At 37.4% G+C, this 27,781-nt stretch overlaps 1 protein-coding gene across 2 annotated transcripts in view; it reads right to left on the minus strand.

The window, feature by feature from the left end:
* Positions 1-700: 700 nt before the first annotated feature.
* LOC105214565 (protein timeless homolog) overlaps positions 701-27,781 on the minus strand; it is a 458,589-nt gene continuing 431,508 nt past the window's right edge. For both annotated transcript variants that reach the window (XM_054230454.1, XM_054230457.1), the window contains 5 exons: positions 13,807-13,948; positions 7,253-7,458; positions 6,786-6,871; positions 2,901-3,101; positions 701-2,828 (listed from right to left, as the gene is read on the minus strand). In XM_054230454.1, coding sequence (XP_054086429.1) covers positions 958-2,828; positions 2,901-3,101; positions 6,786-6,871; positions 7,253-7,458; positions 13,807-13,948 — 2,506 coding nt within the window. In that variant the 3' untranslated portion in view covers positions 701-957. The remainder of the gene's footprint in view (positions 2,829-2,900; positions 3,102-6,785; positions 6,872-7,252; positions 7,459-13,806; positions 13,949-27,781) is intronic.

Raw genomic sequence — 27,781 nt, forward strand, 5'->3', positions numbered from 1 at the left:
AGGCAGGCTATGGAAATTTTAGAAATGTATTATCTCTGCTGATTCCCGAGATATGTCAACCGATATACCAAAAACCGCCGTTTTCGGTCAAAAACCACTTCTCTCGATCAGTCTAATAGAGCTAGGTCAAAATTTTTAATGCATAAATGTAGCCCAAGCGATGAGGCAGACAATGGATATATCAAAAATATATTATCTCAGCCGATTCCCGAGATATTACAACCTATATACCAAAAAACGCCGTTTTCGTTCAAAAATCGATTCTCCCGCTCAGGCTAATAGAGCTAGGTCAAAATTTTCGTTGCAGAAATGTGGACCAAGCGATTACACTGGCTATGCAATTTACCAAAAGTCAAAACCTCTAAGGGTTTTCGAGATATTTCGAAAAAACCACTCTGCAATTGCTTACTTGTCACTTCTGGGCGCCTAGTAGAATTCGTGAAATTGGGCAATTTGATTGAATTTTTTCTTTGCTGCCGGAAGTGTGTGGCTGGACATTTTTGATGCTGAAATGTTGTCTGCTTTTAGGGGTATGTTTCGTTATACGAATAACTATCATTTCCTGGCTACCGGAAGTAGTTGTGCCAACTTTTTTGCTGCAATTGCCTAATAAATGCAGTAGACTATAGCATTTCAAAAATATTTTATTCTAAGGAGTTAGGAGCTTAATAAAAATGTTACCGATGCAATAAAATCATAATTCGCTTAATAATATTTAATCTTTTATTCAATTCAAACGAAAATGAAAGTACAATTCAAGTAAAACAAATACAAATAAGCCTGGCATACAAAGTAATGAGTTGTGTAGATAATGAACATAAATATGATAATTAAAAGAATATTGAAAACTAAATGCAAAATTAATTCAAAACTTCAAATTGTTGCGCCACGAGGTGTTGAGAAACGAGATGTGGCGTACAGTACACATTATTCCTTGGCGTTTGGGGCAGCACTCTTCTACTCATCATCATCGTCATCGTCGATGATGGCAATACGACGCCGTTTGGCAGGCTCCTCACCGCTGTCTAAACGCTGTTGTTCCTCTTTGGTTGGCTTCCGGCGCATGATGAAAGTATCCTCTTCCTCGTCGTCGTCATCGATCTCCTTGCCATTGCTGTCATTATTTTCCTCATCGCTATCGTCCAAAATATCTCGTTTACGTTTATTTGCTGTTGTGTGTGGTGCAATCTCATCAACAGGTTCTGTGCTGTCATCAACATGCGCCTGATTGCCTGCTGTGTCAACAATGCCAGCAACCGAACCGCTTGCGTCGCCATCAGCAACACCACGGGTTACGGAAACGGCCGCAACCTCTTTGTCAACGACGCCATCATTATCGTCGACGCCTTTGTTGTCTTCGTCGATGTCCTTGTCTTTTTTGTCGCCACCAATCATTTCATCAATTACATTGCCGCTCTCCTCTTCGCTATCGGAGTCAATTATATTAGCGCGCCGCGTGCGAGTCTTATTGTTCATGTTGCTGGTTGTGGCGTCCTCGTCGTCTTCATCGCTGTCGCCCAGCTCCGCCAGTCGCTTACGATAGTCTTCTGAATTGAAATTGAGTTCGTCCATTTCCTCGGTGTAAGTGGTCGTCTCACGTTTCTTCTTGGCAGTTTGAGATTTCAGCTGATCGAATAAATCGCTCACAACATCGGTTCTCTTCTCTGAAACGGATAATTCTTTGGCATGGCTTTTATTCACATCCTCATGCTCATCATCGTCATCATCATCGCTACTGATTGCTGGTTGACGTCGCTTTTTCTCGAGTTTCTTTACGATTTCATCAACCTCGGCCGCATCATTGTCGGAGTTTTCGTCCGCTTTCTTACTTTTGCTCGCTTTGGGTTTACGGCCACGCTTCTTCTTTTGTCCGATACCGGCACGCTCAACGTCCTCCTCATCGCTTTTGTTAAACATAATGCTGCGCATTTTCTGCGCACGCTTCTCGACGAATTGGTCCATTGCCGCCATGCGCTTCTTATGTTTCTCAGCGAACTTATCGAAGAAATCTTCCTCGCTTTCACTGTCCTGCTTTGCGGCGCCACCAGCATCGCTATCTGAATCGCTATCTGACTCATCATCATCATTATCCGATTCGTCATCGCTAGCGACCTCCACTTCTGGATCTGCATCAGCGTCGCCCTCCTCCTCTACACCTTCCATATCGATGTCGACCTCTTCGCCGGCTACGATTTTCGCGCGCAACTTCAAATCGGCCGAATTGAGGTATATGGGTATGCGCCAATAGCTTTCTGTGCCCAATAAGGGTGGTTGTATGCCCAAAGCGACGAGTATCTTATGGAAATCAGCATTCTCCATGGCTTCACGTGCGACTTCTTGCAGTGGCACCAATGGCACTCCATCATCCTCCTCACTGGGCTCTTCAGTGTCTTCGGCTGCATCGTCCAGGCATTCTTTCAACCAATCAATTGCCTCCTGATACTTATCGGTGACTTGTGTTATCAGTGCACGCAGAGTACCCACATCGAGTGGCGTACGCACGATTTTACGTTTCACCGGTTTGGCGGCTTTGGTTGCTGCCGCCAACTTATTCTTCTTCAATTTATCCTTCTTCTTCTTCTTCGAAGACTTCGAGGCTTTAAGACCACTGGGCGATTGTGGTTCGCCAAATTGCGGCTCTTCCATATATTCACCCTCGTTATCGCTGCCTTCCGAGTTGGTGCCCGCCTTCTTCGACTTGCGTTTGACTTTCTTCTTTGGCATAATCTCTGATTTATCCGCGATTATATGCAATTGCAGCAGACGTTGTATAATTTGACGTTTCGTGCGACGATCCACGAACTCGTCGATGATACGTTGCAAGCAATCTGTAAGCGAGAGATGCGTGTAGGTAAGTAAAGCTCAAATATAGTTGGAAAATCTTTCCACAAGCTACTTACCATCTTCCAAGCGATGTTCATCGTAGAGGCTTTGCAGTTCTTCATCTTCCACTGTGGACCAGAGCTTCTTGTTGACCGCGCTGGCTGTCGTACGCTTTGTGGGCGCCTTGAAAACCAGTCCCATCTCCTTCATCTTCTTCAGCACCATGCGTCGCGTGCGTGTCTGCTCATTCATATGCTCCAATATCCAATCAATCACATCTGCAAAGACAAATGAGTAAAAATTTGCCTAATGTATTAGGTTGCAACTAAAACTATTTCCTCAATCAGCAAGTGCCGCCTACAAATCAATCTGTTCCACTCTCGTACTTCCATACCAGAAACAAAAAAAAATAGTTATATTTATTCCTCTCTGTCACACCCCAAACCGCGCATTTAAGGATTTAAATTTAATTTGCCCAAATGCGCCCTTCGCCACGGACCTCAACTACGGTAAACCCTTTTCACCAACTAAATGGTTGCGAATTAGAAAAAAGTGACGAAGTGATGAAGTGCTTTTCGGCTTGTGGTCAAGTAGTTATTGTTGTTGGGCCTCCACTAACCGTATGCAAGTAAGTTCGTTGTTCGTTGTTGGTTGTTGGTGTTTTTGGGGCTTGTTGGCGCATTTGTTGAAAGTGTCGTCTACTTTGCCATTCGCTAGTTGTTGAGGTTGCGGTTTCGGTTTCGGCTTCGGTTTTTTGCGCGTCACTGACGACGGCTGCCAACAATCAAGATTGATAAGGAAGGTGTTTATGCGCTCAAATCAACGTACATATGTGTCTATCCCATTATTGGTGTGTGTGAAGAGTGATTTGCAGTTCGACAATTTGTGCGTGTGAGTTGTGCTGCTAATCGCTTGACTAAGTAGTGGATGTGTGATTGAGTGCCATTACATTTTAACAAGCTTTAAATTTAAGTGCATGGAATAACATTGCGGGAAATACTATATAATATATTTGCTAATTAATAGATAGAGGTGTGTTAAGGAAGTCGAATATTAGTAAGAATTTACCATGAATGGTTCGAAGCGACTTATGCTGTGAGACCCATATGTAAAGTGTTTTTCAAAAGGAACGATACAAAAGAAGACCGACAAGGACAGCAAACGACACCTGCGCTTTTGACAATTCTCTTCAGTAAAGTTAGCCTTTTCATCACGCAAAGATATACTATCCAACAACGAGTCGAAATGATTAAAAATTACTACCGAAATTCAAAGTCAGTATCTTCAACTTTAAGAGCGTTACGTCCAATTTATGGTCGGCTCATTTCTGGTGAATGGTCAATAAGAAAATTATGCGTTATTGGTCAGGCAGCAATCCACTCGTACTCCATTAATCACCATTGCACAACGGAAAAATTACGATTTGGTGCGGTTTATGGGCCGGCGGTGTCATTGGACCGTACTTCTTCCATGATGATCAAGACCGGCACGTTACTGTGAATGGGAATACACTACTGCTAAATGATAACCCAATATTTTGGTCCGACTTGAATGATATGGTTTTGGACAATATGTGGTTCGAACAGGACGACACCACAAGCCACACAGTGATTTACTGAAAACCAAGCCAGCGACGATTGATGAACGAACGGGAAATTGAAGCAGTATCGGCTGATTTATGTTTGAAAACCGTCGAAAATTGGTTTCAGCGTCTGGACTTCTGCAAGCGTGCCCGTGGTGGCCATGAAAATAAAATCGGTACATAATAACAGCGAATGTACTTTCGCAGGAATGAAGAATTTCATTGATATCCCAAACCATTTTTGTTTAGCGCTCTTATTGAAAAACTCTTGCTAATACACAGGAAGAATCCAGGCAATGACATTATAACAGCCGGTTTTCGCAAGAATCGGTTTTAGAAAGAAACTCATTGAATACACTATATAGCAGAGTTATATATACGAGACTAGCCAGATAAATTGGATATGGTAGGATGGTATTGCTTTGGAGCAAAAATCTAGAACAAGCCAAGTCTAAACATAAGAAACCATCAGTGTAGAAAATAATCACCAATATGCTCGAACTAATTTTTATGAAGGGGGAGATAGATCTGTTAGATTAGTCACTTACAGAACTTTAACGAATGTGACAGTCCGTAAAAAGTATTTTAAATGCGTTTGAAACTAATCCAACAGGCATCATTGGAACATATCTGTAGTTTGATCGGCCAATCCGAGATCTGTATTATAATACAATATTGAACGGGTCGTCGATGTTATTGAGATGTTGTATAACGTTGTTTGTAGATAGTATTGCTGCTTTATATAGAGAACGAACCAATCTATTGATGAACCAGTACATCCCGAATCGCTTTAGTACTCAAGAAGTGACCCGCATAGGTTTTTCTTTTGAAGGAAGAAAATTTCGTGTGAGTACACTCTTCTTTAAAAATGTATGACCACTGAGAAATATGACACGTTCTCAAGACAGTCGGGTATGTGAAACTGGAGTTATAACCGACTCCCCGTAACTACATCATCATGGACGCTTTTAGCTATAAAAATAAATGAAATTTTCTATAGTAAATTGCATATAATCATTCCTGTTTCCTAGAGAACGAACCAATTTAGCCGTGAGCTAGTGCTTCCCGAATCGCTTTTGTACTCAATAGGTTTCATATAGGTTTTTCTTTAGTAGGAAGGAACATACTTGTGCGTCCATTCTACTTTAAAAATTTAGAAACATTAAGAAATGTGATCCATTCTCATGACAGTCGGGTCTTGCAAAAAATAAAGATAGAGATTATCGTATTGATCACCGAAAACAAATTTCTCATGCCTTTTGACCCGAATCCAACCGTATTGTAAACCATGCACCATGCAAAGCCATCCATTTATTGAACCGAATTTTTGAGACGGAATCATATCAAGAAATTAGCTTATTAATTTGTCATCTTAGTTTAGGCCGTTATACTATTTTAATGAGGGAACGCGTCAGTCGATAGTCTGAGCTGATATGCAGATACTTTGGAAGAGTCGTGCAAAATTCAACTGAGAGAGTGGGACCCATAAGACGCGGTTCTCCTAGGCCCGAAAATCGACTCATAGTGTACAATGCTATAAAATCATAGCTTTAAAGTTATATTAATAATTTGAAAAATCAAAAGTTACTCCACCAACCAGCCAAGCTAATTTACTACAATGAGAGCAATGACTGTTAAAACGAAATCGATTATGTTATCAAAAGGCACTTCAACACAATAGACTTACAACAAAAAAATGCATAGCAATGCTGCCACTCCTCACTCACTGGCACTCGAAAGTCGGTGTAATCAATTTGAATAAACAATAAATCAACCGCCGCTTCCGCCTGCACAATTCACAAATATTTATTTCTCTAACATCAACCCCATTAATTTCGACAATTCTGACAGTTTAATAAAAACAAATATTAGTTTGTCATTTCAACGGCGAATGGTGTCATCACTTGTCAGCGCGCTGCCCACTAAACGAATACCTATGCATAGAGAGACGCATATATACACATCTAAAATGCCATCTCAATTTCAATGAATTGTTAAAACTGTCTCAAAGTGACACAAATGATGTGCGCAATTATGCGCGACGGACACAAAAGGCACAGCGCCTCCAACACCACCACACGAACACACGTACAAAGTCACGGCCGAATGGTGAACGGTGAAATAAGTGAAGAAATAATGTTGACATTTGTGTGACAGTGGGTGTGGTGTGGTGTCGGTCGGTTGATGTTTGACGGCAATCTATTCAAAGCACTCTCTATGATGGATGCAATTACAAATTTGTGATTTTAAGTTGAGCGCATGAATGATTATAGGCTGGCTGGATTGAGGTTAGAAGCGTACACTGGAGATATGACATTCATAGCGATACAGTTAGATATAACTGTATACAAATGTATAAACATAGGTGGTGACAACTTACCCTTATCAGTTTCAGGATTACGCTGATTCTCCTCAAAGAGCATACGCAGTTGGTCCTCCTGTTCTTCAGTCCAAACACCCTTAGCGCTAGAAGAGTAGGAGATAGAGTATAAGAGGAAAGTCAGCAAGTTAGTAATACAAAGGCGAAACAATCATTTATCATGCCATCAGCAGCAGACGGCAAGGCACGGCAAGGCACGGCAAGGCAGGCAGGCAGGTCGCCTGACGGATACATGAATAGCTCAACTGCCGCTGTCACATGAGCAGTTGAGTGGCGTCGGTTCACAAGTAGAAAGCAATAATGCTGTCTGTTTCTCTCCAAAAAAGGAATTAGAACAGAATTTATTAAATAATGAACGCGGTTAAATGAAAAATGCTCCAGGGAGTCAAACCGGCAGTCCTTTATAACCGAAGACCACCGTCGCCGCCGCTGCTTTGGCTTTAATAATTGTCGGCGCTCATACTTACGGCTCATATGCATCCAAATAGCCGCCTTCCAGCTCGTTGGCCTCCTTGACACTCTTCCAGAATAATAATTCAGCGTAGATTTTCGGATTTGTGGGCGCCGCTTCGACAAATTTACGCACCACATAGATGCCGAGACGGCGCAACTCCTCGTGATGGGCATCACGTTCGACTGCGAAGACTTGCTGGAAGATGCGAAAGAGTTTCGCCTGCAAACAAACAAACAAACAAACAAATAATATTAATAATGAATGAGCTTAAGGTTAGGCAGGAATTCGCTGAAAATGTGTGGAGTGAAATACGAAAATAACAAAGTGTTGAAGAGGTTGTGATGGTGATGACTTGTTTGAAAATGGCTTGAAAGTGCGGTTAACCGAAAGGCGGCGCAAGGCAGTGCCGTCTTCCAGCATCATATTAGACAAAGTGCCAGCTGTTGGTTGTACGTGCAATTTATTTTATAATTGCACATATACGTGCGCAAGTACCGTTATAGGGTTATACAAATCTAAATACATGTAAATGTATCCCTGCGCACACACGCTTAGTTGGGTGTTTATGCGCGCACTACAAAGGGGCGTGCATATACAAAATCATTAGCGGTTGCAATGCGCACAACTGAGTCCAAACCACGTCGTCGCCTGCCCGTCAGACAGACAGTCAGTCAGTTAGTCACCCAGACGCCACAGTCAAAGCAATTCAATTATCCTGCTGCATTTGCTGGCGAGTGTTTGTTGTCTGGTGTCATTGCATGCTGTGGCGTTTAAGTCCGCCGCAGTGAGAGTCGATAGCTTGGCTGCACAGTGGGTTGAAATGATATATAACAGTGTTAGGGATGACAATGAATTATAGATTCGGCGCAGTTCGTAGCAATTGGGTCTCTGTTGCTCCACTACGTGCAATTTTTTTGAAGGGTTTTAGGTGTAAAGCTTTTCAAAATACAACTGGTGTATGAATTGAAGCCGAGCAACCTCTGCCACATAGTGGTATCGTTCATGAGTGCATGAGATCTTGAAAAGTTGGTCGAAGATCCACTTTTTTTGAACAAACAGAACTGCCGTTTTTGGAATGAAGAGCAGCCAAAGCTTTGCAAGTTCTATTAATATATCCAGCAAAAGGCGCAGTTTGGTGTGGTTTAAGGTCTGACGGCATCATTGGGCTGTATTTCTTCAAAGAAGTTGCTTATCTCAACGTTACTGTGATTGGTGGTAAGATTTTATTGAAAAAAAGGCGATTTTTTGTGAACAGGTTATTTCACGTTTGGGGTTTGTCATTTGGCCGTCTAGATTGTGCGATTTAATATAAATTACTCATTACAGACTGGACTTTCTCTTCTTTTTTCTGAGATCGTCACGATGGCAAGGTAACGTTCGTGCGGAAATCAACGACCACGTAAAAAATATACATAGTACAATAAAGTCATCGGGTGATCCAAGTAGGGATATATTTTTCAATAGCCTTTTTTTGACAGATCACGAGTGAGTGTTGTCAAGTTGTCTTGTTATTTTTGTTCAGTATTGTTTGGCATCTCATCATGGAAAGACTTACGCCTAAACAACGTTTACAAATTGTTCAACTTTTTTACGAAAATTCACGATCTGTAAGGAGTGTGTTTCGCTCAACTTATGATCAACATAATGGGCCTACTTAGCGTACTATTCGCCACACCATCAACCATCTTGAATCTCAACATTTATTATTGAATAATATTAGACCGAATAGACCTTAGAAAATAGTAGTTTAGAAAATATAGCAGCCATAGCTGAGAATGTAAACGAAGACCGTAGAGAGTCAATTCAGTGCCTTTCGCAGCAACACGAACTGAAATTGATACTCGTGATCTCAGCTACGTTTGTTTTCCCACACATCGCAACAAACAATGGATTTATTGAGAGAACATTTCGGTGAGCAGATAATTTCAAGTTTTGACCCGGTCGATTGGCCACCGTTAGATTTTTTTCTGCGGGGATATGAAGAGTCTATGCGAACAATGTCGCTTTGATTTAAGCCTTGGGGCGAAACATCACGCGTGTCTTTCAACAGTTACTTCACGAAATGCTCGAACGAGTCATCGCAAATTGGACTCAACGTATGGACCATCTGAGACGAGAGCATTGAGAGATATAATATTTAAAAAATAAATGCCAAAAAATGTTCTTTCGTCTGATAATAAACATTCCCCATTAAATTTGAATTTTCTGTGTTTTTTTCTTTAAAAAAGTAGGGAATGTCGAAATGAATCACTCTTACGTACAAGTTTGTTTCTGAAATGTATAGATTTATTAAATTGAGTGATATTTTAATTAGCTGATAATCTCTAAATAAAAATATTTGAATTAATTTTTGATGACTCAAAATCACTGTTTTCTAATGGAGAACTATACGAAACTGGCGTGGCTGTAATGTGTATGCTTGACAGTTATACAAACTCCTTTGGGATGTAGACACAAGTGAAATCAAATCTATCCGAAATACAATGAGAGCGCTACAACGCGGTGTAGTGGCCTTTTAGGCGCACAAAATATATATTTTTTCATACTAAAGCGGAAAACTAAAGCGATGCAGATGATTAATATATAATTTTTTATGGTTTTATTGCAAAAAAAAAAATATTTTATTTTCCAAAACTAATTTACTTGCAACCAAAAATAAAGCTGCTTGCTGCAGAAATATTAAAATTATTTATATTTTATAAATAACACTGCAGTTAATGTAAGAATACAGCTCAGTTTTTCTACTGCAATAAATCACATACCAAACCAAAAAAAAAAAACAAAAAAAATACAGCATTAATTTGTAGCAAAAATAATTCCAACATTTCTTGGCAAATTTTTAATTCAATTCATAATATTTCAACAACAAAAAGCCGCTTGAGCGCGCGCATATCTTGATTTATGAGCTTACTAAGGAGCAGGAATCCTTTGCGCGCGCTCGCTTTATGGCTCAGCTATTGTTACAAAGCAAATTACGCCAAAATAAATTATGATTACTCATACTTTTTCAAATTTTACTGTTTTTTGTGCTTTTCACAGGCAGCTTTAGGCAGTTGCAAATGAGAATAATGAAAAAGGCGAGCGGACAAAAATATATCAAATTACAATGAAAAAATTTGCGAAAGAAAAATTGGAAAATAAAATAAAATTTCGCTGCAGAAATTAACGCAAAAAAAAACATTTTAAATTCCTCTGCTTATGGCACCTAAGAATTTATTTAGTCTGCATTACAGTTAAACTGCCGCTGTCATTACTTGGCGCCCCACAAAATCTTTGCAGCTGGATCAGCAGCCAGGCGAAGTTCAAGTTCATTTAATTTCTAAAAAAAAGAAGCGCACAACAAAAGAAGAGCGAGTACGGCAAGCATTAAAGCGAAGAGCGGAAGAACGGCAAGGAGCAACAGGAAGTTGTAACTTTTGCAACACACAAACACAGACTCGCACAGCTGCACCTCGGGCGAAGCCTCGAAAGTAAAAAAAAAAAAAAAACAGCAAGCAAACAGCCGTAGTCAGGCAACCACCAAAGGCACACAAACACATGCACAAGGCTGCTGCCTTTTAGGCAGCCTGCAGACGTTATCACGGCAGGCCAGACTGAACTAAGCCAGCCTAGGCGGCAGATGCGGCGCGCATACGTGCGTTGCTGCGCCTGTGGCTACCGCTGTGGCATGAATTGATGCTGGCAATGCCACAACGCAAGCAAACACAAATGAGTATGCACACACACACACACACCGGCTCATTGCAGCGCGTATATTTTTAAGTAGCTATTTCTATTTACACTCATTGGCGGCTGTGGCTGCTGTGCACTTTGCCGGGAATATTTTGCCAGTGACTTTGATTTATGTTTGCTTTGCGTGCGAGAATACGGCGGAAATTCGCCAAGCGCAAAACAAATTTAACGGCAAACACGAGACCACGGCTATAGAGGAGACCGCCATGTCGAGTCGGGCATGGCCACGCTTGCATGTTTAACAGTGCATATCTGCGTGTGTGTGTTGGTGTATGGCGTGCAAATAGCGAAAATTTGAAATTGAAATTAAAATTTTACCTATGTACATGTCTAAATTACAGTGGAAATTAAAATAAGGCAGCGACTGTGGTCTAGGGTCTAGCATTTGGCGCTGTTGGCGCTCCGTCTACATATTTAATCCGAGAAATTCACAATTAAACACAAAGTTGCATTTTGTCTGCAAAGTTCTTAGCCCGGCGGATCACCTGCTGTTGGTCGGCCGTGGGTTTGCTTGCATGTTTTTGAGGTATAATTTTATGTTGGCAACACATTTATTTAACTACGACTTGTTTGGACAGAGAGTAAACAAAAAACTTTGGTTTTCTAAAATCCACAGGTTTACATTTTAATTTCAAGCGATTTGCGCACGAAATCTAATAATGTAGGAGAATGACCGAAAACAAAAACGAAAAATTAGACAAAACTGAGAAAAAGTTGTTAAAAGTTGACAGCGCTTCAAGCGGCAATACTGTAAATGTTAGATGTCACTTTCTGATTAAATTTTGCTATTTCAATTGTGTGTAACTTAAATATAAACGTAAATAAAAAAACAGAACCTAAAAGTAAAATAATAAGAACTTGGTCAAGATAATTTAACTCAAGACCTTCTTGATTTCCTATGTCAATACCCGTTATGTTTATTAGACGTGCTCTTTCCAATGAGGCAATACTTTTTTGGAAGTTGGTCGTTTGACAACTCTCACTTAATTTCTTCTCAGTTAGATTTGCCTTTCCGGAACAACTTTTATCGCTGACATACTGCCCCAATTGTTACAAAAATTCCTCCAAAATTCGACCTCTCGACTGAATTTATTCGAGTCAACCTCTACGGTCACTTGTCGAAATCATTTTAAGAACATAATGTTAACACTTATCTTCCTATTAAATCCCAATTCTTGGTTATTATTTTAAATTAAATGCGTATTATTTCTTCATTAAAACCACTCATATAAAAAAAGAACCCTTTATATGTTAGATGTGCTCTAAGATGATGTGATATAATATTAGATTGTCAAATATCTCACTTCCGCTTTTTTGCTCTTTATTATGTTTTATAAAAAGTGTTACGAGTGAGGATTTAGTTCAAATATGCGCCGTTTCGTTCGATATTCTGTTCCATATAGACAGCAATTTCATAATACCCCCCTCGTAGAAGCTCCCTCCTTAATGGCGTAGAACTCGAACAGCTACTTTTCACAAGCGAGTTCAACTTTACACCACCAAGGACTTTCGACATGGACAGGAACAGGTGGTAATAACTTGGCGCTATGTCCGAGTTATATGATGGATGCGATAAAACCTCCCATCCGAGCACCCGTAGCTTCTGACGAGTCATCAACGAAGTGTGTGGTCTGGCGTTGTCCTGGTGGAATACTACAACAGCAAAACCTTCCTGGCCGTCAATCCCGGGTTGGCCACTGTTTGGGACGATTCACCGGCCTTCAACCACGACCGTTTTCGCTTGATATTGTCGTATGCGATCCATTTTTCGCCGCCAGTCACCAACCGCTTCAAAAATGGGTCGAGTACGTTCCGTTTCAGCAACATATCGCAAGCGTTGATTCGGTCCAGAAGGTTTTTTTTTGCGTCAAATCATGCGACACCCAAACATCAAGCTTTTTTGTGTATCCAGCCTTCTACAGATGGTTTAAAATGGTTTGGTTATTAACTCCCATCTCCTGGGCGATGTCAGAAGATGCCAAATGCCGGTCTAAATCGATGTTTTCCATGATTTGATCGGCATTCGTCGTCACAGGTCTTCCGCCGGCTGGCTTATCCATGGTGCAATTTTCATCCGCTCTGAATTGTCGAAACCATTCCTCCGCAGTTCGAAGTGATAGAGTACCATCCCCCAAAACATCATTAATCTCACGGAACGTTTCTCTAGCGGATTTGCCTTTAAAATAGCGCTAATTTCAGCGTTATGGAACTCCATGTTTACACGTCTATAACTGTTGAACGCAATATCCAAACTAATCATGCATAGTGTCATGTAAGTTATGTCAATACCTTTCAAAGATCCGCGAAATACAAAAGACAAAAAAGACGGAAGGGAGGTATTTGCCAACATAATATATATACATATATATAAAGATCGGTTCATAACTCCGTTTGAGTATTGTGTCACATTATTTTTTACAAATTCCTAACCCGGAATCCTTTAAATATATGTATGTATATTCTTACAGTATGGCTAAGAGTTGACCAGTTTGGTTGTACTCCAACTTAAGCCTTCCCTACTAGTACAGTTCTAAATTTAAAGAGACAGGTATTCAAAAGATTCTAATATGTTTTGGTGTTCTACGTGGACTCTTAAAAGAACATTGACTAGGCAAAATTTGCTTTGAGGCATATCTTCTAGAAGTACGTATATATATTTCCTCTCCAATGCATGGAGAATTGCAAATAGCATTAACTTAATTGAAGCATAATTTCTAAAGCATACCAAAAAGCATACTACAATATATAGTACACATTTCGGAGAAGAATAATCACATTTTTTCATTATAAATAATTTCAACTCCTCTATAAAACAGATAATATCACAATACTTACATGATACAACATGGCCGGGCAGCAACAGGCAACGGCGACGCGATGCAATATGGTCACAGCTGCCTTCAATGATTTTGTTGGTATATGATTCCAATCGGTTAGGACCACAGTACACGCGCGTACGATTTTCGGATTTAGTAATCTGTGCAAAAACAAAAACAACAATAATGAAAACAAAATGAAATCAGTAACAATGAAATGGTTAGCGCGGTTTGGGCAGTAATTGGGAATATTGAATGGGACAAATGTTGATTGACCAACACAGTGGCTACACATGAAAGCCGAGCGGAAAGAGAATTAAATATTAATTTCAAATTAATTAAATAAATACAAGCACAACAAAGTGCACATGTGTGTGAGTGAGCAGGTATCTATATTTAATTGAAAACGCTTAGGTTTAATGTTTCATGCGCATCGAGTTGCCATGTTTTAATTTAGGCAATTAAGCTTTTGCTCTTAAAGCATTCGAGAGACTCTCTCGCTCACTCTACACAAACCGTTTGATGTTGATTCAATTAAAATTTTGCAACGGTAAAAGAAAACCGAGCAAAACATGAGCTGCCGAGCGGCATTAAATGCCAGAGAGCATCGAGGTATTCAAAATTAATTGTTTTGGGTTTTGCAAAATTCAAAAGCATAACTTCACACACACACCCGTGATTTTGACTGTCGCACCGAACATTAGTTGATTGCATTTTTATTTAAAGTCCTTTGTAGGTGCAAACGCCATGCTTGATTGAGCAGAAATAAAGTGCCGAGCAAAATGTGTACTCGCCATACATTGATAATGAAATTCATTGATGTGTGCTAAACTGGACAGGCCAATAAATAGACTAGCAGTGCTGCTGTGATACTTCTACGTTGTATTGTAATTTAAGATTTTCGACAGAAAAACTTACTTTTGTCACAAGTAATACAAAGTGGAAGGCATACACAGATAGATAGTTAGATAGTGAGATAGCTAGTGAGACTCAAGGGAGCAAAAGCATGTAATCTCTTTTGGAATTACAAACAATCGAAATGAATTCAAACATGAGTGAGTCAAATCTCATGCAGAATTGATTAAAAATTTCAAAATTTCCATGCAACACAACACACTTTGCCAGTGGCCACATGCCAACAACTACATGCGATAGGCGTAGCCTGCTCCCAAGGCTATCACTGCGGCTGCTGCTGCTGCTGCTGCTGGTTAACAAGAGTAGAGAAGTACAAAACCTTTTACTTACAATGTAAATTACCAAATGCTGTTAACTTGAGCTGCTACAAACTCTGCAAAGGCAGGCAATGAAATACGGACGGACAAATACACACACACACAAACATATATCTGTATGTAAATAGACAAATATATTATATTTAGGTTTCATTTTGTTACAAAAGCGATTACAATTTGTTGCTGTCAGCTATGGAGCAGCAGTCTGCATGCAAAAGTGTGGCAAGGAATAGTAGCACAAATAATTGACAAAAGATTTGGCAGAGACCAAATACGACTAGCTGAGCGCCTATAGTGGACGCGTAGCTGATGGGGTGTGTAGTAAAAATAAATTAAATTTTACACAGAACACCGAATGATGCATATGAAACGAAGCGAAAGTGAAGGGGCATTAAGGCGTGCAATGTTGATTGGAGAGAAAAGAGGTTGGTAGGTTGGATAGTATATGAGTAGTAGTTTTTGGAAATACGCAGACATTTATACAATGCTATATATGTAGTAGGACCAACTGGAAAATTAACTAGACAACTTTTAAAAATAATACTTTTAAACTCATGAGTGTCAGAATATCAGAACATGGCAACAACAAAATTTTGTAGGTTTAAGATGTCAGAAACTCACAGCAACACGACTTAAAATTATTTGTAGTCTAGAATACAACGACAAAAAAAAATTATAAGAATAATAATTATTTCATTTAAATATTTGTTTATTTCTAAGATATTCGAAATTCATGGACCAGCTCGAAATCGACCTTAAGCGATGGCAACTTCCTTTATGAAAACGATATTTACTTATAATTCCAAATAGTGATATCTTATTTTATATTTTAGTAATCGGGATATAACTTTGAAGATTTTTTGGACTACTTACTAAAAGTATTGAAGGCAATAAAACATATTGTTGGCAACTCTATACTCAAATATGCCTGAAGTGAAAATTTTTCAGAAACTTTCAGCAACCTTTTCTTTTTTTTTGAAAATATTATGCGTTTAATTTTTTTCGAAACGTCTCTAAATTGAAAAACATGTATGTACATAAAGTAAAGATTTTCAGAATTATATCGGGTTAACACTTGTAACATTTCAATAATTTTCTTGCTTTTTTTCGAAAATGGTGGTTTTAGAGACTCAAGAACATTTCTAACTCGTAAATTGATAGAAAGTGCAAAAAAAATATTTGAAGTCGAAAACTACCGGCCGAGTAGTTCATTACTGTACATAACTATGTATATACAGTTTTGGAAATATTTGAGAAATTTATAGAATTTTTGAAAAACAAATTCCAGGATCTTAAGAATGTATGTTCAATATTATTTATTTAAAACATATTAGAAGACATAATTTCAATTTTTCTAATCTAGATAAAAAAAAATTACAAATTTGACTATAAATTTGCAAACCAAAAAAAATATTGCAAAATAAACAAGGCGCCTGCGTGGCAACCCTGTAATTACAATAAAGCATGCACACAATTGAAGGACTTCATGCTCCAATGTCTGTTTGTTGTGGGCTCAGCTGCTGAAAAACTTGGTAGCGGTACTAGTTGTGACTACTAAAATGCTGCTATGGCAGCTCAAAATTTGCAATGATATTCAACAAAGTATATATATTTATGTATTGAAACCACTACAATTTAAAGCTGTCAATGCTAGCGAGCAATAAAACATGACAATACAAAAAGTTCTACAATTGAAAATATTTTTAGGCCATGTTGCTGTCATGGGAGTAGGAAAAACATTTTCTGGTTTGCATGACCGATTAACTGGCTCAGCTGCTGGCTGTGTGTTAGTTAAAAATAATTTAAGAGCTTTCCAAAAGCTTTATTACATATTACATAGAAAGGTATTTGTATAATATTTTATATAATTTATTTGTATTGGAATATTTGGGGAACTATCAATAAATATGATAACAGAATTTTTTTGTTTTTAAGCATGCATTTCAATTTGTTGTAGAAATGTTGAGATCATAAATATTTGAAAACTATTTTTTTATGAATGAAAATTATTAGTAATTTGGGATAAAAACTCATAATACTTGTCTATGGTCGTTACTTTAACTGACAAATTCAAAATGAACAACTTTCTTACTTTAAATTAGTCAAAGAAAATGCTTCATAACCTCATAATAATTAATTTACATTTCTCTTATATAGCTTTCCAACCATTTTTTAGGTAAATTACGAAATACTAAAACAATAAAAATCAATATGCCTATTGTTTAAAATACACTCACGATTAACCTGTTCAATTGTTAAGCACAACAGCGTTTAAGGGCTCTACTCTCTTCCAGTAAGTCAATAATAACTTTGAGGTGAACATTACAAAACCGCTTCGGAAAGCAAAATAATTGAGGTTCGCCCTTTGCTTCAGCATAAATAAGCACATTCTTAGTCTGAGTTTCACTACAGCCTTTGAAAATGTTTTGCTTCTTTGCATGTTGACCATTGTTTGTTGAGTTCAAGTTCTGCAAAACTTGGCCTGTAAACTGTAAACTAATCCGATTATAAATGATTGGGAATGCAAAATTCTCTCCTTTTGTTCTTCTTTTCTCAATATGAGTTTTATTTATTGCAAAGTATGCAGAAGGAAAATGCTTTCGTAAGCGTGCGGTCAGCTTGTCTGTTTCGGTTAGAGTTTTTAAGTACAAAAATAAATATCATAATCAAGGGAAATTTTAATTAATAGCAAATTTTGGGCAAAACTTCACTAAGAAATTATATGTGTTCTTTTAGTAAGGGGTACAATGGTAAACTGAAGGGTTAGGTCTGAGCAATACGCTGCAGCTTTCTACGTTGCCTCTGCTGTGATTAGTTGGAATATAGTTTTATTTGAAAAAGTTATTGTTTTAAAAGTTAGTCTAACAGTTACAAATCCCACACCAAAAGATCAAAAATTAATTTTCAGGTTACGTATACGCCATGTCAAACAACTTATTGTGTTAAATCATTTCACCGGCAACTTTAAAAGCGCAACGTCGTTATTATTCCAACAGCTGCCACATTAAGTTTATTGCTGTTGATCTTTTAACTCGCACTTTATTAGCTTTAATTATGGCTCAAGTGTCTATATCTATATATATATATCTAATATATATTTCGAACGGTGTTTATGCAGTCTTGTAATTAAATATTAAGGTGCTGCTTTACATGCATAAGCGATAAAAATGCAATTTCCGCCCAAAATGTTGACCAAATGGCCAAAACGCTTTAAAAACTTTTTTATTGCGCGCTTAATAACACAAAAGTGAAAGGGAGCAGAGCATCTTCAAGTGCAAACGCATTTGCTAGGGTTGCTGTTTTTGTGTGGCTAAGGTGTGTTCAGCAGCGTTAATTCTCACGCAAATGTCTTTTTTACTTTATCTCTTGACTTTACAACAAGAGTTGGTGCATTAACGACCACTGATTATCGCGTGTACTTTACAGTAATTTTTATATTACTAAATTACAAAAACAGTGATCAATAACCTCCTTCTCAATTCAATCAAATTATCAAGCTTTATTCTTAAGGGAATAAATTTCAGTGCCATAAGTAACAAATCATTATTCATTATTAAAAGCGTTAAACCACAGTGGACTTTGAATATTTTTCTTTTATAATACAGTATATTGCTTGGGGCTAATCAACACTTTGTTCATTGCTCACCCACATATTCATTATACTCACAAAATATGTTAATAAATAATTTTAACGTCGGACATTATTTGTTCATTTCATAAAAATGAAATTAAAGCAATAAAGCGAATTTTAAACCAGCTAACCCTGTACTATTATAGTACTATAATAATCGGTATCTGATGATTTATACCAAGACCCAAAAGTAATCGAGATATATGCAGCTGAACTTCCATAACTCGAACTTTTATCACTCGAAGATCTCCATAACTGGCACTCTTGAATTGGCAATAGAAGTCAAATTGCATACAAATTTCATTCCATAAATCGAACTTTTCGAAAAAAAATTTACTATCGAGGAAGAATCTCAAAACAGAACATCTATATCGTAAACAAAGTAAAAAAAATTAAACTGTGAAAATATATTTTACAGCTTTATAAAAAATTGTATGTTTTAATGAAAATTCTTATAACTCGAAGCGTCTCTAACTCGAAATTTTTTTGTGGATTATGGTGATTCGAGTTAGGGTAGTTCTACTATGTATATAAATATTTATGATGACGATAGTTACGCGCCATTCCTCTCTTTCGCTCGCAATTCGGCGCCAGTTGGAAATCCCAAGTGTGACCAGATCGCTTTCCACTTCCAACGGTGTGGAAGTCTTCCTCTACCTTTGGTTACACCGCCGGTACTGCATCGAACACTTACGGAGCTGGAGTGTTTTCGTCCATTCGGACAACATGACCTAGCAAACGTAGCCGCTGTCTTTTTATTCGCTGAACAATGTCAATGTCGTCGTATAAATCGTATAGCTCAGCGATACCATAAAAACGATAGGTTGGGTAAAAATTGAGATATCTTGTCATTTTCTCTGAAGAGGTTAGCATTGCAGATGGGTGAATCGAATGGTGAATCATATCTCTGCAAAAACTAGACGAACACAACTTTGGTACATTTCTTTGCCGTGGACATAGTTTGAAAATAAGCTAAATCGGAGTACAACCACGCTTACTTCACACTATTCTTTTACTATTTAGTATATAAATCAAACGCTAATGGAGTTATAATTTTAATATTTACCGTAAAAAGTGTTTTTATAATATATTTTTAAGTCTCCAGTTATTCAATATGCTGTACTTCGACTCATGGTTGATTTGATATGGTATTGAGTTAAAACCTGTTAAAATTGGTTCAGTACCTCTTTTACTCCCCTCATTACCTAATATAACGGTTTTCCAAAATCCGGTGGATTTGATTCTATTTTTAATGGTTATTTATGAGCTACCCTACGGAGTTAATGGGTTTCGTGGGTTCAAAAAATCGATCGATTTTGGCTTATTAATTTCTACAACATCTCAAGAATATTATCCCAACTTTTCAAGTCGATCCGAATAATAGTTTCGGAGATGCAGCCTTTGGAAGGTGTGCGCTCCGAGTAAGGTATTATTATTACTCAAAACTTTAAAGGCGTTTTTCTCGGAACCGTGTTTTCAAAGTCGGTTGTCAAATGTTCTCAAAAACTACTCAACCGACCTTGATGAAATTTTGCACAGGTGTTCAAGATATAATTTACACGTTCTTGAACAAAGGATTTTTTTTTCGATTACAACTATTAAAAAAAAAAACAAAATATCAAGCAAATTTGACCGAATTTTTTTTTAATGTTTGCCAAAATTCCAATTCTTTGTTTTGTCTTTCCTTCGTTCAAGCACTAGTTTATGATCTTAACTAAAGCACTTATTTTTTTTATTTTGAATGATCCTGTCAGGAGTTATGCTGACAACGCGGAGGCACCTTTTTCCCGAGTGGTCACAAATCACGTCACAATGGCGGAGTTCAGTTTTTGTTTTAATTTCAGAAATTATTCTTTAAATATGTATCTATAAGACAGGATTTTGGATTTTGGATTAAATAAATAAATTTACATAGAAAAAAATATATTGAAAATAGGCATTTTTTACACGACAAAACCCATGTAACCCATTAACAAAGTTCAGTCAAATTGTTTTCTGACACATATGTACATATCTACTGCAGTTTGGTGTCAGAAGTAAGTAAAATCGTTCCACGAACTACTCTAGTTTCTTCTTATTCGATTGTGCGAATTTAGCCTTTTATTTGTTGTTAACTATTGATCTATAAATTATAGAAAATAAATCAGCGAAAAGACGCATAAATCTCATGAACATGATTATAATTTTAGAGAAACCCTTCCTTAACCTTAGCGGAAATTTTTTCCTATACCAAGTTAAATTTTTAGAACAAATGACCCTCTCTTATTCGGACACCTTTCTTGGGCGAACAAAAATCGCTCGAGGGTGAGTGTCCGTTCAAGAGAGATTTCACTGTATATAAGTATACTGAAGTGGTCCATGAATGATGATAGACTATTTATATATATTGAACGGTGCTTTCATTATTAGTATATTCGCCTTTTCCTATATTGAAGTAGGCAAAATCAAGTCAGCCAATATTCAATAGCACTACTGCCTGCTTGATGAGTGTTTTGTTGTTGCTTTTGTTTTTCTACTGGAAATGCAGACTTTGATTACATTTGTTGGTTATTTTCTATTTGCTTTCTATTCCACAAATTGGTGTACTAGCGAAACATGGTGGTACGAGCTGCTGAACGAAAACTTTGCGGCACTCGCTTTCAACCATAATTGCCCACAATTATATGCGCTAAGAGGTTTTCATAGAAGTGCCATTTGAGCTAAACAAATAGTAATCCTTTTCGAATGCAAGCTGCTGAAAATGGCAATAAAGATTATAGAGGCTGACTAGCTGTGCGTGTGTGTGTGTATTTGTTGGAAGCTCAGTGATGAAAGCGCACAAACGACAATGGAAAATGAGAAAAGAAGAATGAGTGCCCGCAAAATTAAATTAAAAAAATATGCTTCAATGCCACAAAACTCCAACAACTAGCTGAAGTTTTCAAACAGCAAAAGAGTAAATATATATATGAAAGCAACAGCAACAAAATGTGCAAGCAACAATTAAACAAACAATAACAACAAGCCCAATTAGTGCAAAATCTATGTGAGTGCCGTGCTGACAATTGAGGTTGCATGCAACAAATGCCCAGCCAGCCAGTCAAGCACTTCGACACAAAAGCCCGAGCGCTAAGCAGCTTCAGCAGTGTGCGGAAGCAAAGGAAGCGAGCGCGATTTAACGAAGAACAAGCGAAATGTGACAAGAAAGCCGCGCAAATCTACAAACTTCGGACAGAAGCAACAGTGGCAACGGCGGGAGGGGGAAAGCGAACGTTTGAACCGACATTTAAAATTAAATCTTCGCCAACGAAAAGTTTCAAGTCATTTTTGACGTTAATCTCTAATTAGTTCCCTTGGGGGCAGAGCTTAGAGGACATACAGCGGCACTGGCACCCTCAGCATCGCCACTACCGCCGCCATCACAGGATTGCACAGCAAAACTGTTTAAATGCGGAATTATATCTGCCGCGCTGACAAAGACTTTGCGCGTTGATTGCCAGGACCAGGGCCAGGGCCGAGTGGCAGGCAGCGTCCGAGTCGCCAATTTAATCATTCAAGGCAGTTGGTGTTTTCCGTTGATGGCGCGTGGGCTTCTTTTTTACTCTTTTAAAGCAGCCCATGGCATGAATGAAAGGAGCACAATACGAGTATATATATATATGTATGTATATATAGATATATATTTATGTCTATTTATAGCAAAATTTCAGTATGGGTTGTTGGGAAAAATACAAAACAATTATAAATGGCTGTTTCGTGTGCATTAATAAGGAGCATTGACACTTAAATACAATAATTTCATCATCAACAGCTGACGCCGGCGCTGGAAACAATGGTCATGCGGTTCAACAAAGGCTTTCAAACTAAAGCAATAAATACAACTGAGTTCAGAAACGGAAAGCGAAAAAAAAAACAAAAGAATTCTAAATTAATGTAAGAAGTATTTAATGCTTTTAAAGAAATAAAAAATAAAATAGAATGGAACTTCACAAACTCGAATCACCATAATCCACATAACAACTTCGAGTTAGAGAGACTTCGAGTTTTATTATTTAATACATAGAGGGACTCTTTAAAAATTCTGCCTCGATAGTAAGCTTTTAAATTTTTTATGTCCTGGCCGAAAAGTTCGATTTATGGAAGGAAATTTGTATGGAATTCGACTTCTATTACCAATTCAAGAGTTCGAGTTATGGAGAATTTCGAGTTAAGGAAGTTTGAGTTATTTTAGCAAATTTTTATGAAATTTGATTTCGAAACGCTACAACAGATTTCAAAGAATTGATGAGGAACAAAATTTTGAGACATTTCAAATAGTCGGACCTTACAACTGTGAATACATAAATAAATAGTAAATTGGAAACAATTAACAGCAAAGAAACTCTGTTTGGACAAGTACGAAGTGTGTTAAAAAAATAACGGGAATTTAGGTTTTTGAAAAAAAAAAAAAAATTCATTCGTCTACATTAATGTTGTCGCCTTTAAACTAGTCCCTATTCGATTTTATGCACTTATGCCAGCACTTCTTCCAGTCGAAACAATTCTCAAACTCAATTTTTGGAACAGCCTTTGGCTCTTCCAGTGGTTTTTCGTATGCTTGTACGACAGCCCTATATTGATTTTTTGAAGTAAGATAAAGTCACACGGAGTCATGACTGACGGAGATGGAGGCTGGCACATCTTTACAATATTGTTTTTGGCAAAGAATTCACGAACAAGCAACGAAACCATGTCTAAACTTTGCGGCTTCTACAGACAAAGTAAGGTATGTATACAACTGAAAATGTATCGTACTTCAGGGGTATTGACATACATAAATCAATATAATAAAAAAAACTTTATAGGACTCTTCAAATCGGCGAAATTTTAACCTTATAAGAAACCAGTAATAAGCTGTTACGAGTGCAAATTTAAGCTAGGCTTGACTAAAAAGATAGGTTGTTGTAGTGAAGATATCAATATATGTATGTATATAAAACTATTTACCACTAATTGTTAGGAACGATGGGGTGTTGACACCGCAAAGAAATTCGGGTTCGGTCCGTTCCGATTCTGTAATCCCCACCGTCATGAGTGCGATTCATAAATTGAGTAATTTATAGCGATTGGAAAACGTATCGTATATACTCTTTGGATGTATCATTTAAGTATATCTAAGGGTTTGCTAAGAACAAAATGCATAGCGAGTGTTTTTCAACGTTTCGAAAATAATTTTTGGAGCAGATGTTTCAAAAATATATTGTTTTTAACGGGTTAGGAGTAGTCAGGATTTTCAAAAAATAATTTTTTTTTGCATTTTCGTTAAATGTAATATCTTAAAAAATGTTCTCTGAAAAATTGATCCGATAATAACTTTTCGAGTTATTCGACAAATAACAAAGATCCTCAGGCGCTCCAAAACGCTCGTGTGAAACTTTAATGTTTTTTTCTCAAAACTATGTTTTTTGAACTGGGTACAACTGTAACTCGAAAACCGCTTAGTAGATTTTAATGAAAATTATACAGCTTTTAGAATACATAATAAACTCAGGCATGATAGAAGGATTTTTTTTTCAAAAATTTCGATTTTTTAAGACCAATTAACTGTTAATTTTTTCCCGAAAATCTAGAAAAAAATTCACTGAGGCCGCCATTTTGTTAATTTTTGAAAAAAAGCTCCGGATCAGGCCCAGGGTTATCTATTTATAAAATTAATTTTTTTTATCCGATTGATTTTAGATGAATCTCCAAGGACAAGGATTGTCACCGCAAGGACCTGGAACTGGGTGAACACAGACAGATATAACTTTGGAAATTATAATTTTTTTTTTTCAAATTTTCGTGGCTTTAAGCAATAGCAAATAATTGCAAACAAAAATTACTGAAAATTCTCATTTTTTCGTGTCTCTGACTACCCCTAACCCCTTAAGACAAAGGTGTACAGATAATATAGAATGTTTTCTAACGTTAAAATTTTTAGGTTAGAAGAATAAAATATATATTTTTGGTTATATTAAATTATACATTGTGGTCAAAGTATGGTTTAAATTAAAGGTACGACTTTGCAAATTGCTTTCATTTATCCAAGACATTAAGAACTTCTAATTCATGCATTTGCGACTTTTCCTCTTATTAATCTTTAAGTATACCTATATTCATATGCATTTTTTAGTACAAGTCCATTGACCACCATCTTTGTTGCTTTGTCACAAACATCACTACACACTGATTTGATGCTTTTGTGCAGTTAAAATCTATCAAAAATCACGAGGGGGGGGGCAAAAGTACGACAAATGAAAAAAAAATATATATATAAAGAGCGCTGTTGTGCCGCCGCCACATGCATTGCAATGCAAAGAACGAATTGACTAAGCGTAATGAAGGATATCCGCACCAATGCGCTATGGAGGATGAAGGATCCTTAATTAAAACGACGGCAAACTAGCTGGCAGTGCCATGCAGAGACAGAGACAGAGACAGAGCAGCAATTGTTTGCACAACTTTTCAAAATAGGAAAGCAGTTGGAAAGGCAGCACAAGAAAAAGAAACAACAAAAAAGAAAAGGAGAAGTAGAAAATGAATTTTAAAAGAAGATTAAAAAATAATGAAGCAAAAGTAAATATTGCTGAAAGTGGTGAGAGTGAATGGTGAGGCGGTTGGAAAAAAAAGAAGAAATATATAAATATGTATAGGGTAGAATTGCACTGTCAAGTGGAGAGAGCGCAGAACAGTGAGATGAATATGCTTGCGCTGGAAATAAATCAGAAAAAAATTAAAAAAAAAGTAAAAATAAAGTGAATGACATTGAGGAATGCGGCTGCAGATTAGTAAGGCAGCGAGAAAGGGAAACTATTGTTTGATTGACTTTGAAAATGCAAGCCGCCAATGTTTGATTTCACTGTAAGCTTTTACTATAAGATTTTTTATTTTTTTATTTCTTGATTTTTTTTAATTTTTTTCTGATTTTTTTGCAAATAAGTTGCAGCAATCGAGGCGTACGAGAGTGTAGGCATTATTTCGCCAGAAATTAATTGTCCGTGCGCGCAAAAACAATACTGCGGCATGCTATTCAAGTGCGCTGAAGAAGAAGCACTACAACAACAAATGCAAATTAAGACCAACGAGGCGTTGGCCTTAAAGTCAAGACAAACACACCAACAAACAGCCACAGAGCAACGCATGTGCGCTCGCCCAAATAATTGCCGTATTTTCTGGCATTTCACAACACAACGCAACGCCATTAAAACAGCCACACACACACACACAGACAAAACCAAGCGCAAATGTGGCAGTGTATATGTGTGTGTGTGTGCGCCAGCGCGTTTGCCTACAAATCAAATTAAAACCCATTTTTCTTATGTAATTAACTCATTCATTTCGTGAATGCGCGCACGGCGCCTAAAAGCACACTAACGCTGTCACCTTATACCATACACATACATATATACATATATAGGAAAGAAGAGAGCTCGCGGCAGGAAAGCACCGCCTTAAGCTCATTACGCCGTCGTCGGGCGTAAAAGTAAGTCCAGCGGAATTTAATTTCGTTACAGTAATTTAATTTCGGTATTTTTATTTCCCTAACAAACCAACAGTGAAACATATATATGTAAGTATGTATGTGTGGTGGTGTGGGGGTAAAGAAATTAAAAATACGCAGCAAATAAACATTCACTTTTGATTTCACTGACTGTCGACGAAATGCGCCATTTTAAATCCTTTTTACGAGCGCACAACTTGACGCGCATGTAATTAGCCACGTTGGCGTTGGCGAGCAGCAGCAACCGTACAACAACACTAAAGCTAAATAAAAATAATTCTTAGTGCGGCGCATTAAACTAAAGACGAGTGTCTTAAAACCCAAATTATTCGCAAGCACAAAGCGTCTTAAGGCGCGCACACGACCCTTCCGCTCTTTCACTTTCACATTTGCTTTCTCCTTCACACACACACACACCCACAGGCAGCGCCTAACTGTTAAATTTATTTTCCACTTATTTTGTTTTGTGCCCAAATATGACTCCCGGCCTGCAGACAAATACAATAAATTAGTTAAGTTGAGCCTGGCCGCGGGCTGCCGGCATTCCTAAACGGTTTTACTTTACTTCTTATTACATTTTTTTACTGCCACTTAGCAATGCTGCACGTTGTTGTTATTGTACTTATTTTTTTTGTTCCTTCTTTTTGTTTGCCACAAAATTGCTTTTGTTGAAACTAACCCTTTTTATCTTTGTGTGTTTCGGCGGTCTTAAGCAGTGCACTAAATTAATTTGAAGTGTCGGTTTGCCATGCTAATATGGTGTAGTCTACATTTAGGCGCAAGAAAGCAAATCTTTAAACTAAGTAGGAAAATTCCGTTTAAGTTATAATTTGGTGCGGATTTCAAAGAACACAATTTAGCTTAGAATGCAATATAGGGACTTTTCTTAGCTTTAGGCTGTGTTGTATAGTGAAGTGAAACCTGACTAAGATGGCAGTGGTTTAATTTAAATAAATTTCTTTATTTTTTTAAATTCTGGATATTAATTTATAGGCCAGCAAGGTAAGGAGATAAAACAATATAATAAGAAGCATTTATTTTTCATAACTGTTATTGCTACAAATACAAAATGGATTCCAATGCCATACACTCAATGCAATCAACCGTACTTTGTGCGTCTTCCTAGTAATTTAATCTTAACACGTAATATTCAATAACGCCGTCGAAGTTGTTCCACTACATATGTATCCTGGAAGTGGTTTATTGAGAGCTGCAACAATAACTTATAGGCGCAAGCAAATGACGTGACTTGAAATAATGAAAAATCATTGACGCATGTCTTCATCAAATTATAAATTAGAAATCTTTAAGCTTGTTGCTAGTAAACTCGATGAACTTCTTACATTCCCCTCAATAGATCCCAATTTTAATCTTATACTCGGCAGAAGGACAGCACAACTTAAAAAAAAAAACGATATATTCGATAAAATAATCTAGTATAATTTGTTTGTTAAATTTTTTGAGTATAAATCTTATTCGAGTATAATATTCATCTAGGTCAAAGTACTTTAGAAAAATTCAAATTTGACCCGATCTAACGTCACTCCATTAATAATTTTGACGGAATCAATATATTTTTATACTCTCGCAAACAAAGTTGCTAGGAGAGTATAAAAGTTTGGTTCACATAATG

This window comes from Zeugodacus cucurbitae, chromosome 2 (genome assembly GCF_028554725.1).
Source record: "Zeugodacus cucurbitae isolate PBARC_wt_2022May chromosome 2, idZeuCucr1.2, whole genome shotgun sequence".
Lineage (NCBI taxonomy): Eukaryota > Metazoa > Arthropoda > Insecta > Diptera > Tephritidae > Zeugodacus > Zeugodacus cucurbitae.